Source organism: Neoarius graeffei, chromosome 18 (assembly GCF_027579695.1).
Source record: "Neoarius graeffei isolate fNeoGra1 chromosome 18, fNeoGra1.pri, whole genome shotgun sequence".
NCBI lineage: Eukaryota > Metazoa > Chordata > Actinopteri > Siluriformes > Ariidae > Neoarius > Neoarius graeffei.
In genome coordinates, this window is record NC_083586.1 from 27,333,416 (window position 1) to 27,348,103 (window position 14,688).

Here is a 14,688-nt window from a genome sequence, read left to right on the forward strand (position 1 = left end):
CATCTCAAGGGACTACATACACAATGCACTTGTATAGATTTTAATCATTCAAGTTTTATGGCTAGTTGGTCACTATATGTTACCGGTATAATGTACCAAATGTGGAGCAGTGTTGTATGCAGAGCCATACAATGACAATAAAGTCTTTCTATTCTATTTCTCTTCTATTCTATGTGGGTTTTCCCCAAACTTTTGCCACAAAGTTTGAAGCACACAGTTGTCTATAATGTCTTTGTATGTTGTAGCATTACAATTTCCCTTCATTGGAACTAAGAGGCCCAAAGCTGTTCCAGCATGACAATACCCCTGTGCACAAAGCAAGCTCCATAAAGGCATGGTTCACCAAGTCTGGTGTGGAAGATCTTGCATAATCTTCACAGAACCCTGACCTCAACCTCACTGAACACTTTTGGGATGAATTAGAATGCTGACTCTGCACCAGGCCCTTTTGTCCAACATGAATGTCCCAAAGCTAGTGGAGAGCTTTTCTAAAAGAGGGGAGGGGGCATCATGGGGGCACCATATTAATGGCTAGGGTTTTGGAAAGGGATGATCAACAAGTGTATCTGGTTGTGATGGTCAGGTGTCCACATACTTTTGGCCATATAGTGCATGTGTTGTAATAGCAATAGTTTTCTGCAAAGAGATGTTTATTTAGTATTTCTTGAACATGTCTGCAATTCATATAATTTGTAATAGTTTTAATGCCAACTAGGCTTTTAAAAAATACTGGAAACATTATTATTATTATTATTATTATTATTATTATTATTGCTGTTGTTGTTGTTGTTGTTGTTATATTCATTGTGAAAGCAGTCATTTTTCAACATTACTGTCTTGGTCCACCTTTATTAAAATAACAGTCATATATTTGTACAATTAATGAACATCGAGAGTGTATATTTTGTGTGACCATTTATTTCTGAGGCACCGTGCATCCATCATGAATTGCATAGCTGAGAAGGTACTCGTATGTCTTAGTAGTATGTCTCCTTTTCCACCCATCCTAGAAATAGAGAACATATACATCAGAAAAAAAAGTCACATAAAAGAGGAACACAAATTAGTTAATTTGTCACAAAATGCACATGATTTCCACACTCATAAGAGTCATTTGTTCTTACCGCCTGGGTTCCGTCGAAGGAGATACCTTCTTGCCTCATCATAAAGAAAGATGATCAGGGAATATGGGAAGGCACAGAACCACCAGGTTGGTCTAAATGGGATGAATAATAGTAATATAACTGACAACACTGTCAATGTTTATGGAGGAAGAAGTTATTTTCATATACATTCAAATATACTGTACTTATGGTGTTATAAACATATGTGTAATGCAAACTTACTTCAGTGGATACATTCTAAGAGCTATGTCCATGCCTGGGCAGTAGGATAAGAAAGCTGCCAAAGCAGTCTCCTCAAACAGCCCGAAGATTAATACTTTATTTCTAAACAACAATAAAGAAAGAAATTATAATAGATTAGAATACAAAACAGCAAATGACATAACATCTCATCTCATCTCATCTCATTATCTCTAGCCGCTTTATCCTTCTACAGGGTCGCAGGCAAGCTGGAGCCTATCCCAGCTGACTACGGGCGAAAGGCGGGGTACACCCTGGACAAGTCGCCAGGTCATCACAGGGCCAACACATAGACACAGACAACCATTCACACTCACATTCACACCTACGGTCAATTTAGAGTCACCAGTTAACCTAACCTGCATGTCTTTGGACTGTGGGGGAAACCGGAGCACCCGGAGGAAACCCACGCGGACACGGGGAGAACATGCAAACTCCGCACAGAAAGGCCCTCGCCGGCCCCGGGGCTCGAACCCAGGACCTTCTTGCTGTGAGGCGACAGCGCTAACCACTACACCACCGTGCCGCCCGACATAACATGTAAACAATTTTAACATTTCTTTGTTGTGGTAATAAATTACTTTATTAACATACTTCATTCCCTGTTGTATGATGGAGTTCCTCCTGGTCTTACAGATGATCAGATCTGCCCACTGCACAATTACTATGCTGACAAAGAATGCAGTATGACATGTGTACTCCACAATTTTTCTTCGTTCATAAGTCTATAGTAGCAATGAAGAAAGGACAAAATGTAGTGTAGGCTACTTGAATGTGTCATATACATGAAAAGTAAATTCTGTACTTTAGTTTTTCACAGTCATATAAGTATTACATACCCATTGTTGGCCATAGCTGTCTTCTAGATCATTGTTAGATTTATCATCCCAGTTGACACGTACTCCTATTAGGTCTGCAGGCAGGAATCCATTCTCAGCAAGAATCACAAAGTAAGTGAAGAATCCTGCAGTAGCTTGCATCATTCCTATAAAGACATAAAAATTAATAAAATTAGCATTCATATTTTCACCTTGTTTTCTCCCAATTAGGTCATTTGTAAATTCCCACCCACTAGCTAGCTTGAATGGATCAGATACTGCAGTGTTCCTGGGTTTGTAAACACCTCAGTGTTACTGGTGGGTTGAGAAATAGCCGCCAACCAAAGAAAATCAAGCTAACAGCAGTGCTGACACTGAGGAAGTCTCGAAGACAGTTTTACACTGCACTTGAAAAAAATGAGTCACATCATAACTGTACATCTACGATGTGCACGTATCTTTAAAAGTGTCCAGGCTTTAAAAACATCAGGAACACCAGTGTGCCTGAATATAGTGCCACACTCATGTCAATGTTGTGCTGTGCTCGATTATCTATCTGTTGATAGACAGGTAGAGGGGATTTAAAGTATACATAACAATAAATGGGCTACAATATGTAACTGTCTAACTATGAAGTGCACCGAAATTCACATGAAAGGAAAGAATGGTGGTTTAGTCATGATGCTGGTCTGCTTTGAATTCACTTGTCTACTTAGAGAGCAAATTAATACAAAGTTATTCATTCTTATGATGAAACATTTTTATCCTGATGGAAGGTTTCTATCTCCATCCACAGGGCAAGAAGACTCACTGAATGTGTATGAACACATGTAAATCATGTACAATGGGCTTCACAGTCAATGAGATTGAGAGATGGGTGATATGGTGGCTTTTGGTGGCAACCAGAACACGTAATCTTACAGGTACACTTGTTGCACTTTTTTTTTTTACTGAAACACATATATGACTGTATAATACCTATAAGTAAATGTATAACTGTAAGTCTACAGTAGGTTGAAAATATAGATGTACTGTATATGACTATCAGAGGTTTCTTTGCGTAGAAAATGCTCTCTTACCAATTTGACCATAGGCCATACTAATAAGCCGTTCATTCACCAACTTGTCTGTTTTAGCATTTCTGGGCTGTCTCTTCATGATGTCGCTTTCAGCAGCTTCGTATGCCAAAGAAATAGCAGGAACCTGAAATATGAGTGAAAGTTACAATTATCCCATCTTTATCATCTTATGTAAATTGGGTGTATCCATGTCTGTTTCTACTCTGATAGGAACCTTACCATGTCAGTTCCCAGGTCAATACATAAAATGGTAACCGTCCCCAGAGGAAGAGGAATGTTTGCAATAATAAAGAGCAGAAAGGGGGAAATCTCAGGAATGTTGCTGGTCAGGGTGTATGCAATAGATTTCTTCAAGTTGTCAAATATCAGACGGCCTGGAGACAGAATAACATTTTAGCAAAGTGCAGATTAATACTCTTAACCTGATAGTTTGCTAGCTATTCCTACCTTCCTCAACTCCAGTAACAATAGAAGCAAAGTTGTCATCCAGGAGAATCATGTCAGCAGCTTGTTTGGAGACATCAGATCCAGCAATACCCATTGCTACACCGATGTCGGCCTTCTTCAGGGCAGGAGAATCATTCACACCATCACCAGTCACAGCCACAATGGCACCCTGTAATCAAAACAAAAAAAGATGTTCAAATTAAGTAACTGAAATAGCAATGTTCAAAATTTTGAAAGAAAGTTGATTGCACTGTATTAACTGTACCTGTCGCTGGCAACCTTCAACAATGATCAATTTTTGCTGTGGAGAAGTTCTGGCAAACACAATCTCAGTGTGATGGCTTAGGATGTCATCCAGTTTTTCTGTGGTCATGTCCTTCAAATCTCCACCATGGACCACACAAGCCTTTGCATCCCTGTAAAAAAGCGTTGCTTCAGCTGCTATCTAAACAACTTTTGAACACTTCAGACATGTTTTAGACACATTATTCCAAAGTATTGCAATTACCTGGGGTTGACATCGCTTACAGGAATGTTTAAACGAGCAGCAATGTCTTCCACAGTCTCATTGCCTTCAGAGATGATACCCACACCCTTAGCAATGGCTTTAGCAGTAATTGGGTGATCTCCTGTAACCATGATGACCTGGAAAAGCAAAAATATTTCAGATCTTCTAGAGAAAATCAATCATCTAATGTTGTCAAACATACATTGACAATATGAGAAGCTGCACCTTGATTCCAGCACTCCTGCACTTGCCCACAGCATCAGGTACAGCAGCACGAGGAGGATCAATCATGGCCATGAGTCCAACAAAGCACAGGTTCTCAGTGGGGAAGTTCACTTCATCAGTATCAAATGCAAAGCCTTCAGGAAACTGATCATCAGGAAGGCTGTAATGGCAGAAACCTGCAAAAGAATACAATTAATTCATTCATTTCTTTAGTTCTCATTAATGAATTTATTCATCTTCAGTAACTGCTCTATCCTGGTCAGGGTCATGTTGGATCCAGCACATTCATTTTTACACACATTCACACTTAGGGACAATTTAGATTCAGTCTATTAACTTCATATTTTTTCAAAGGTGGGAGGAATGAGAGGAAGCATATATGAACACAGGAGGACAACAAAACTTGACATAAGATTGAACTCAAGCTCACATCAGGGACCCTGGAGCTGTGAGGTGTAAATACTGCCCAATGTGCCATCATGTCTTACTATGTTAAGTTATAGCATAGTCTGTCTTTTCTACCAGAAGAAGGCCAATTCTTAAAGGAGCGAAGTAACCATCCACTGTTATACCATCCACACAGTGTGACCTACCTAATACTCTTTCTCCAAGACCTCCCAGTTCAACATAAGCATTCTGAAAAGCATCCTTAATTTCATCATCTAGTGGTTGTTCTTTTCCTTGAAGCACAATAGTTGAGCACCGATCTAGGATTCTCTCAGGTGCTCCCTTCATTACGAGCAAGTGCTTTGTCTCTGAAGAGTTGGGGTTCTTGTGGATTGAGAGCTGTGGACAATCAGATGATGTTAGGACTCACAATTGTCTTACAATTGCTTTTTATCTATGAAAGACAGAATGCATAACATAAGTACCTGGTATTTATTAGTCGAATTGAAAGGGATCTCAGCAATCTTTGGGTATTTGTCCCTCATTTCCTTCACTGAACCACAGCAGAGTTCAATACATTTCAGCAGAGCAGACTCTGATGCATCACCAGCAGTTTCTCTCTGTAAGAGCATAAGCCATTAGATTTATAATAGAATATTTGCCTTTAAACAATACTTCTTTGATCTCATTATAGTATAGTAATATGGTCAATATCTGATGGGTTAGTTAAAAAATAGATTTTTTTAATAATAAGAAAAAACAATGAGAGGAGATTTTATAGTATGGCACACCTTAAGGATAGGAACATTGGCTTGATCTCCAAGGAAGACTGCACGGTTGCATAGACCAGCTACACGAGCAAGGGCAGACCAAGTGGCAGAGCTTTTGTCAAAAGCGGTTCCACTTTGGTTCTCTGTGGTATCTGCTTCATGAATCTGGTTGTCAAACCACATATGTGCCACAGTCATACGGTTCTGGGTCAGAGTTCCTGTCTTGTCTGAGCAGATGGTAGAGGTAGAGCCAAGTGTCTCCACTGCTTCTAGATTTTTCACCAAACAATTCTTCTTCGCCATACGTTTGGCAGTTAGAGTCAGACACACCTATTTGAAGCAGAAAAGTGTTGATGCTTTTTGAGTTTTATTTAGTTTAAAAAGTTGAATGAGGTTACATCTGAGTGCTGAGAGCTTCTCAAAATGTGAAAAACATTAATAGAGGATATTAGACAACATATGTTAATCTATGCATTTCCAAATTAAGTCCATTCTGAAGAATGACATTCACTTAAAGTGCTGATGACACGTTTTTGACATCTTTGGTGATGTTTTATAACATAAAAAGTAATTCCCGATGATCCATATATTAATTCACGAAGGCGCCTATTTTACAAGTTATGATAAAAAACGTGGCTATTTGGGCAAATTTGACGGGGCTGCAGCACCCAGGAGACGAAAGAGGAGGAGGAGCTATATGACGTCAGCGAAAGAACCTTCCTCCTAACTTACCAGTTTGTTGTTGATGCGACAGGTGTTCAGTTTATCATTATTAGTATTTTTATTAGACATTATATATATATATATATATATATATATATATATATATATATATATATATATATATATATATATTATGCCTTCGCGTTGTGTTGCCGGCTTTTGCTCCAAAACCCACAAGGATGGGGTAAGTTTATTCAAGTTTCCCAGAGATCCCGAGCTGCATGCGAAGTGGGTGAAGCAAGTCAGGCGCACTCGTGACAAGTGGGAGCCCTCACCAACATACGTCCTGTGCTCTGAACACTTCGATTTGGATTGTTTTGACACCCTTCCCAGCTTAAAAGAATCTCTTGGGTGTTCAGTTCAGCACAAACGTGTGTTACTACCATCAGCAGTGCCTACACAGTGTTGCCAGATTGGGAGGTTTCCTGCCCAGTTGGGCGGTTTCAAGTGCATTTTGGTGGGTTTTGAACATATTTTGGGCTGGAAAACGTCAGCAGTATCTGTTGCCAGATACTGCTGACGTTTTCCAGCCCAAAATATGTTCAAAACCCACCAAAATGCACTTGAAACCACCCAACTGGGCGGGAAACCTCCCAATCTGGCAACACTGCCAGTATTCTGGAGGGGGTCTACTAGTAGCTATGCCGGATCCAAAGACAGTCCTCCTGTCAGAACATGTGTTGTGAAACGACATAAGATAAAGGTACGTAGAGCTATAGATTCTACATGATAATCATAAATGTAATCATAAAGTCGGCGTGATATCAGTCATGTATTTGCTTGTGAAAGCTTGCGGCTTTCATGTAACTGCCGCCTAGCAACGAGAGGCAAAGGGTAAAGAGGGTAGGCTATCATAGATTCTATTCGGAAGAGATCAACACAATTCTAGACTCCCAGAAGAGGAAGAGCTAGCACTAGAGAGTTCACCGGCGTTTTCATGCGCCATTTCCATTGAGTAGAACCAGAGTAGAACAGCCAGTGAACCGCAGCGTGTTCTTCCGCTGACGTCACAACATGACTGCGAGCCACGGACCCAGTTTTCTTGCGCTGTGCAATTAAAAGTTGGATATTCGCGTAACAACAGCTTCTTTTCACGTAATTATAACAGAAATCTAACATGTTTGCCATGTTGTATAGTTTATTTAAGAAATTGCATAGAGTCATGTTCGTGTCATCAGCCCTTTAAGGTTTCCTAACTAAAAAGGTTACCACATGAAAGCATATATTTTGTACACAAGATATTGTTTGTAGCATATTCTAGCAAAATAGACTTATTTTAGACATGCTTAAGTATGACTGAAAGTGATTTATAATTCTATATTTACTCACAGTTACTGTTGCAAGCAGACCCTCAGGCACATTGGCAACAATGATTCCAATAAGAAAGATGACAGCTTCAAGCCATCCATATCCAAGAATAAGGGACAAGATGAAGAATGACACACCAAGGAAAACAGCCACACCAGTAATAATGTGGATGAAGTGTTCAATCTCTTTGGCAATGGGTGTCTGTCCAACCTCAAGACTTGAGGCCAGGGTGGCAATTCGACCCATCACAGTGCGATCACCTGTGTTGATGACGATACCTCTGGCAGAACCTGAGAACAAAATATAATATTATATAGTATACAGTACCAGTGAAAAGTTTTGACACACCTTCTAATTCAAAATTTTTTTTAAATTACAACCCCGATTCCGGCAGCACGGTGGTGTAGTGGTTAGCGCTGTCGCCTCACAGCAAGAAGGTCCGGGTTCAAGCCCCGTGGCCGGCGAGGGCTTTTCTGTGTGGAGTTTGTATGTTCTCCCCGTGTCCGCGTGGGTTTCCTCCGGGTGCTCCAGTTTCCCCCACAGTCCAAAGACATGCAGGTTAGGTTAACTGGTGACTCTAAATTGACCGTAGGTGTGAATGTGAGTGTGAATGGTTGTGTGTCTATGTGTCAGCCCTGTGATGACCTGGCGACTTGTCCAGGGTGTACCCCGCCTTTCGCCCGTAGTCAGCTGGGATAGGCTCCAGCTTGCCTGCGACCCTGTAGAAGGATAAAGCGGCTAGAGATAATGAGATGAGATGAGAACCCCGATTCCAAAAAAGTTGGGACAAAGTACAAATTGTAAATAAAAACGGAATGCAATAATTTACAAATCTCAAAAACTGATATTGTATTCACAATAGAACATAGACAACATATCAAATGTCGAAAGTGAGACATTTTGAAATTTCATGCCAAATATTGGCTCATTTGTAATTTCATGACAGCAACACATCTCAAAAAAGTTGGGACAGGGGCAATAAGAGGCTGGAAAAGTTAAAGGTACAAAAAAGGAACAGCTGGAGGGCTAAATTGCAACTCATTAGGTCAATTGGCAATAGGTCATTAACATGACTGGGTATAAAAAGAGCATCTTGGAGTGGCAGCGGCACTCAGAAGTAAAGATGGGAAGAGGATCACCAATCCCCCTAATTCTGCGCTGACAAATAGTGGAGCAATATCAGAAAGGAGTTCGACAGTGTAAAATTGCAAAGAGTTTGAACATATCATCATCTACAGTGCATAATATCATCAAAAGATTCAGAGAATCTGGAAGAATCTCTGTGCGTAAGGGTCAAGGCCGGAAAACCATACTGGGTACCCGTGATCTTCGGGCCCTTAGACGGCACTGCATCACATGCAGGTATGCTTCTGTATTGGAAATCACAAAATGGGGTCAGGAATATTTCCAGAGAACATTATCTGTGAACACAATTCACCGTGCCATCTGCCGTTGCCAGCTAAAACTCTATAGTTTAAAGAAGAAGCCATATCGAAACATGATCCAGAAGCGCAGACATCTTCTCTGGGCCAAGGCTCATTTAAAATGGACTGTGGCAAATTGGAAAACTGTTCTGTCGTCAGACGAATCAAAATTTGAAGTTCTTTATGGAAATCAGGGACGCCGTGTCATTCGGACTAAAGAGGAGAAGGACGACCCAAGTTGTTATCAGCGCTCAGTTCAGAAGCCTGCATCTCTGATGGTATGGGGTTGCATTAGTGCGTGTGGCATGGGCAGCTTACACATCTGGAAAGACACCATCAATGCTGAAAGGTATATCCAGGTTCTAGAGCAACATATGCTCCCATCCAGATGACGTCTCTTTCAGGGAAGACCTTGCATTTTCCAACATGACAATGCCAAACCACATGCTGCATCAATTACAGCATCATGGCTGCGTAGAAGAAGGGTCCGGGTACTGAACTGGCCAGCCTGCAGTCCAGATCTTTCACCCATAGAAAACATTTGGCGCATCATAAAATGGAAGATACGACAAAAAAGACCTAAGACAGTTGAGCAACTAGAATCCTACATTAGACAAGAATGGGTTAACATTCCTATCCCTAAACTTGAGCAACTTGTCTCCTCAGTCCCCAGACGTTTACAGACTGTTGTAAAGAGAAAAGGGGATGTCTCACAGTGGTAAACATGGCCTTGTCCCAACTTTTTTGAGATGTGTTGTTGTCATGAAATTTAAAATCACCTAATTTTCTCTTTAAATTATACATTTTCTCAGTTTAAACATTTGATATGTCATCTATGTTCTATTCTGAATAAAATATGGAATTTTGAAACTTCCACATCATTGTATTCTGTTTTTATTTACAATTTGTACTTTGTCCGAACTTTTTTGGAATCAGGGTTGTAATTAAAATCTCACTTTGTGTCTTAAAGTAATGATGGACATTGTTTCTCTTTACTTTGTTGAGCGGTTTTTGACATAATATGGATTACTACAGTTGTGAAATAGGGCTATTTACTGTATTTTTATTATTTACTGTTTGATCTCAAACACATTAAGAAGGCAAGAGATTCCACTAATTAACTTTTGACGAGGCACCTGTTAATTGAAAAGCACTCCAGGTGACTCCCTCATGAAGCTGGTTAAGATAATGCCAATAGTGTGCAAAGCATCGTCAAGGTAAATGCTGGCTACTTTAAAGAAACTAAAACATTAAACATATATATTTTTTATTTTTAACCACATAAATCCATATATGTTCCATATGTTATTTCATAGTTTTGATGTCTTCAGTATTGTTCTATAATGTAGAAAACAGTTAAAGTACAGAAAAGCCTATGAATGAGTAGGTGTGTCCAAACTTTTGACTGGTACTGTAAATAGTAATATTATATAATATATAACATGGCTTACATTATTTCTTATTTGTTATCATTCAAACAAGGAATTTATTTTTCTACCTTCAACACAATTTGTAGAAAAAAATGCAATGTTCCTTGTTTCCAGAGGATTGTCATTGGAGAAGTCAGGACTACGTGTCTGAGGCTCAGATTCACCAGTAAGGGATGAATTGTCAACCTGAAAGGCGAGCAAATTAAGTTTATTAGAAAAATGAAAATAAGCATTTTGCAAGAAGCCAGGGCCTTGTGACCATATATTTTGTTGGCGCAGGATGGCACTAATAATGACATACCGTCAAACAAAATTAAGCTGAGAGGCAATCCCACTTGTAATTACAGGTTATTATCTCATTAATTTTTAGAGTAATGGGCAGTCGATATTCCACAACAAACAGTCAACCATGATATTGTCTAGCAGCTTGTTTTGAGTGGTTTTAAACATAGCATTGTTTAACTATGGTCAAGGTACCAATTAAAAGGGAGTTCTTTTTCTTCTTTTTTTCAGGCTTTGTGTGGCAAAGATGTATTTCACAAATATTCATGATATACAGACATTATTCACACCATAACCCCCGTTTATCTCTTTCCTGCCATCTTACAATTGAAGATTGTAAGAAAAGATTGTAAGAAAGAAATTGATCTGAACATTAGAGACACATTCTGCACTTAGACTTTGTCTTTTTTTGTGAAAATGTATTAGATTTAATTCTGATGATTTGCTATAAAACAAGATCTTGGCAGGAACACAGTCCACTGAAATTGTTCATAGAGTGGTCATGGTGAAGTGAGAATTTTACCCTTATAATGATAAAAAAGGGCAGTATGGTAGTGTAGTGGTTAGCAAAGCAAGAAGGTTCTGGGTTTGAGCCCCATGGTCAATGGGGGCCTTTCTGTGTGGAGTTTGCATGTTCTCCCTGTGTCTGCATGGGTTTCCTCCAGGTGCTCTGGCTTCCCCCACAGTCCAAAGACATGCAGGTTAGGCTAATTGCTGGCTCTAATTTGTCCATAGGTGTGAGTGTGAATGGTTGAGAGGAGAAAACCTCTATAATAATCCAGCAGAAGGCAACAGGAAATCACTACTGTAATGTTCCCTAGAGACTTTGATGGGTGAAGCCGTCAGAGCGGCCACGTCACTGTAGTCTCATCTCATTATCTCTAGCCGCTTTATCCTGTTCTACAGGGTCGCAACGTCACTGTAGTGACATGCCAAAATGGATGGAATGGTAGTTCCCATTTTGACCACTGGGTGCAATAATAACCCTAAACTAAGTTTGTCAGTCTTTCACTGTTTGTGCAACATCGAGGAAGGTGAGCAAATCAAAGAGAAATTGGCTTATTTCTGTCAAATAGCGACACTTATTTTAAATCACTCGTCAGTCAAATGAGATAATTAGTACTGCAACAGAATTTTAAATGTATGGAGTTAGAAGTTTACAAATATGATGGAAATAAATCTGGAAGTTCAGTGTTTCTAGGTTAATTCGTCAACATAGTACTTTGCAAGGGTTTTAATGATGTCACCTTGCATCCATGTGCCGAGATAATGCGCAGATCAGCAGGGACTCTGTCACCACCCTTAATCTCCACAATGTCACCAGCCACTACTTCCTCAGCATTAATGCTCTTCTTCTCACCATCACGGACAACCAGAGCTTGCTAAATAACAGAAAAATGTCTATAAGTGTTAACATGACCTCTGTCCACTTTCTCAGTGGAATAATAATAATTTATGTTTATACCTGAGGGACAAGGTTCTTAAAGGATTCCATGATCTTTGAGCTCTTAGCCTCTTGATAGTATGAGAAGCATCCAGTGATCATTACAACAGCAGATAGGACAATTCCAAGATATAGCTGCAGAGAAAAAGTGTGTGTGTGTGTGTGTGTGTGTGTGTGTGTGTGTGTGTGTGTGTGTGTGTGTGTGTGTGTGTGAGAGAGAGAGAGAGAGAGAGATGGTTTGGGGTTTGGGTTAAGTAGAAGGTGCAGGGGACAAAACAAAGGTGTTCTATTTAGATACTGTGTAAGTAGACACCACTGACATTTTCAAAGAGTAGGCATCATTTATTTTTCTTACATTATCGTTTGCTGGTTCATCTTCTGAGGCAGCCTGGATTCCATATGCCAAAAAACAAAGAATAGCTCCAATCCACAGTAAAGTGGAAAATCCACCAAAGAGCTGTTTGCAGAATTTGACCCATTCTGGGGTTGTTGGAGGTGGTGTCAGAGCATTGGGTCCATCACGTGCCAGAATCTCTTTTGCACGAGAAACACTCAAACCCTTGCACAAAATGAAAAATCATGTTAGAAATCTGTTACTGGAAAATTTGTAATGTAGTATTCTTCATATAACACACAACAGTTAGTCTATTATTAGTGTTCTGAAATAATCAGCCCTTTCAGCATTGAATATTTTAACATGTTTTAAGACTTTTCTTATAAAAATACAGATTATATTATCATGTGTACAAGCAAAAATGTATTTATTTATTTATTTATTTATTTATAGGTGTAAGACACCTAACCTCTACTTACTCTGTCAAGGTCAGTGCCATATTTGGAATGAAGCTCATCTAAGGTCAACTTATGATCATCCTTCAGGGAAAAATATGAAGACATAACAAAAATAGTAAAAATGAGCATTTATCACATTTATCTTTAGTTTTCTGACTTTTAAATTGTAAGGCAGAATTTCTCACCAGATCGACTTCTTTTTTGAGCTCATCCATGTCCTTCTCCTGCTTTTTCCCCTTTTTCTTCTTTTTCTCCCCATTTTCGGAGGTTGCTGCTAATTTGTATTTATCGGTGCCCTTCTGTGCAAAATGTGGCAAGAATTTTACACTCAAATAAAGTCAGATAAAATGGATTACAATATTACCAAAGCACCAAACATATTAGAAATATCAAAACTCATGTACATGAAAGAAGAAACATCAACTCATCAAAGCAGTTTTGAACACTTACACCAAATCCCATTTTGTCTTTTTAATTTATTCAATGTTCAGCAGGGCTTTTCCTATTTCGATCCTCTGGAGACAGCTCCTGCTGTTCCACAATGGGCTTGCAAACCTTTATATCCCACTGGTTCACCTGTTGGCAGGGGAGGAGATTTGAGTAAACTGGGACAGGATTGGCAGATGTGGGTTTTTTAAATTGTATAATTTATGATCTATTTAACCTTCATTTCCACGTTTGAACGTTCAATGACAAACATGAGCAAAGGACATCCAAAGTCCTTTGGTGTAAAACCTACCTAGTTTTATGGAGTGCTATTTACCAAAGAGTCTGTAAATCATTTACACACACACACACACACACACACACACACACACACACACACACACACACACACAACTATATATTGAGTGTACTATATTGCTTGTACTTAACTGCTGTTTCTTCTTTATTTAGACTTTTTCTTCAGGAATATTAGGGAAACACTCTTAAGACTATCTCTGGAAATTTTCAACATAATCACAGCTATAATTAAAGTTGAGGATCAAAAAGCTTTAATAGCAAATAGTGAAAGCCTGCCTTGGCTCACAGAGAATTTGTAAAGTCACCAGGGATTTTTACGCCTAGATCATGTTTTGTAAATGGCTGGCTATTTGTTGTGAGATGGTGTAGAATAGCTTGAGATAAGAACAGTAAATCTGATGTCCTTCCCACAATCCCACGATTCTCACATTCATTTCAGCACAGTATAAATGTGGCTGCCAAAACATCAATTTGCATGTGAATTTGCCTGAAACATCTCTCCCACCGTTTATAAGTCTACCATATAAGATACCTGAAGAAACTCAGTATTACTGAATTAGTATCTAGTATTGCAAAAATTGAAGCATGTCTGAAGTGTGTACATATGAATGGAATCTAGACAATGGCCACTCAGTTGGCTGAAATGCTATCAGCTTGTCTTTGAGAGCACCTTTTAAAAAATCCGTGTTGAACATTTCGCCATGTTAACGATTAAAATAGGCACTGTACCACAGAGTTACATTTTAATAAACACTACTCCTTCCTCTCGTAAAACTCCAACATTCATTAACCTGGAACTTCCTGAGAGAGCATGAGGGCCTTTATAGTGGAAGAACCAGTTTTATGCAAGCAAGTGACACAGACAAGACATGTAACAGTACATTCAAGAACACAAGAATTTCACTGCAGATGAGTTAATAATAATAATAATAATAATAATAAT

The 14,688-nt window shown here is 39.2% G+C and overlaps 1 protein-coding gene across 2 annotated transcripts; it reads right to left on the minus strand.

The window, feature by feature from the left end:
- Nucleotides 1-829: 829 nt before the first annotated feature.
- On the minus strand, nucleotides 830-13,556 carry LOC132866061 (sodium/potassium-transporting ATPase subunit alpha-1). 2 transcript variants are annotated; one of them, XM_060898623.1, is made up of 22 exons: nucleotides 13,452-13,556; nucleotides 13,187-13,300; nucleotides 13,023-13,082; nucleotides 12,565-12,768; nucleotides 12,231-12,344; nucleotides 12,013-12,147; nucleotides 10,552-10,669; nucleotides 7,651-7,919; nucleotides 5,620-5,928; nucleotides 5,314-5,448; nucleotides 5,035-5,227; nucleotides 4,442-4,617; nucleotides 4,217-4,353; nucleotides 3,974-4,124; nucleotides 3,709-3,877; nucleotides 3,481-3,635; nucleotides 3,262-3,385; nucleotides 2,204-2,349; nucleotides 1,959-2,089; nucleotides 1,347-1,448; nucleotides 1,125-1,216; nucleotides 830-1,006 (listed from the first exon to the last, which is right to left on the minus strand). In XM_060898623.1, the coding sequence occupies exons 1-22, from the start codon at nucleotides 13,461-13,463 to the stop codon at nucleotides 978-980; spliced, it is 3,075 nt and encodes a 1,024-aa protein (XP_060754606.1). In that variant the 5' UTR covers nucleotides 13,464-13,556; the 3' UTR covers nucleotides 830-977. The 2 variants fall into 2 exon arrangements, with proteins under 2 accessions (XP_060754606.1, XP_060754607.1); XM_060898624.1 differs by having other exon boundaries at nucleotides 13,187-13,297; nucleotides 13,452-13,550.
- Nucleotides 13,557-14,688: the final 1,132 nt, after the last annotated feature.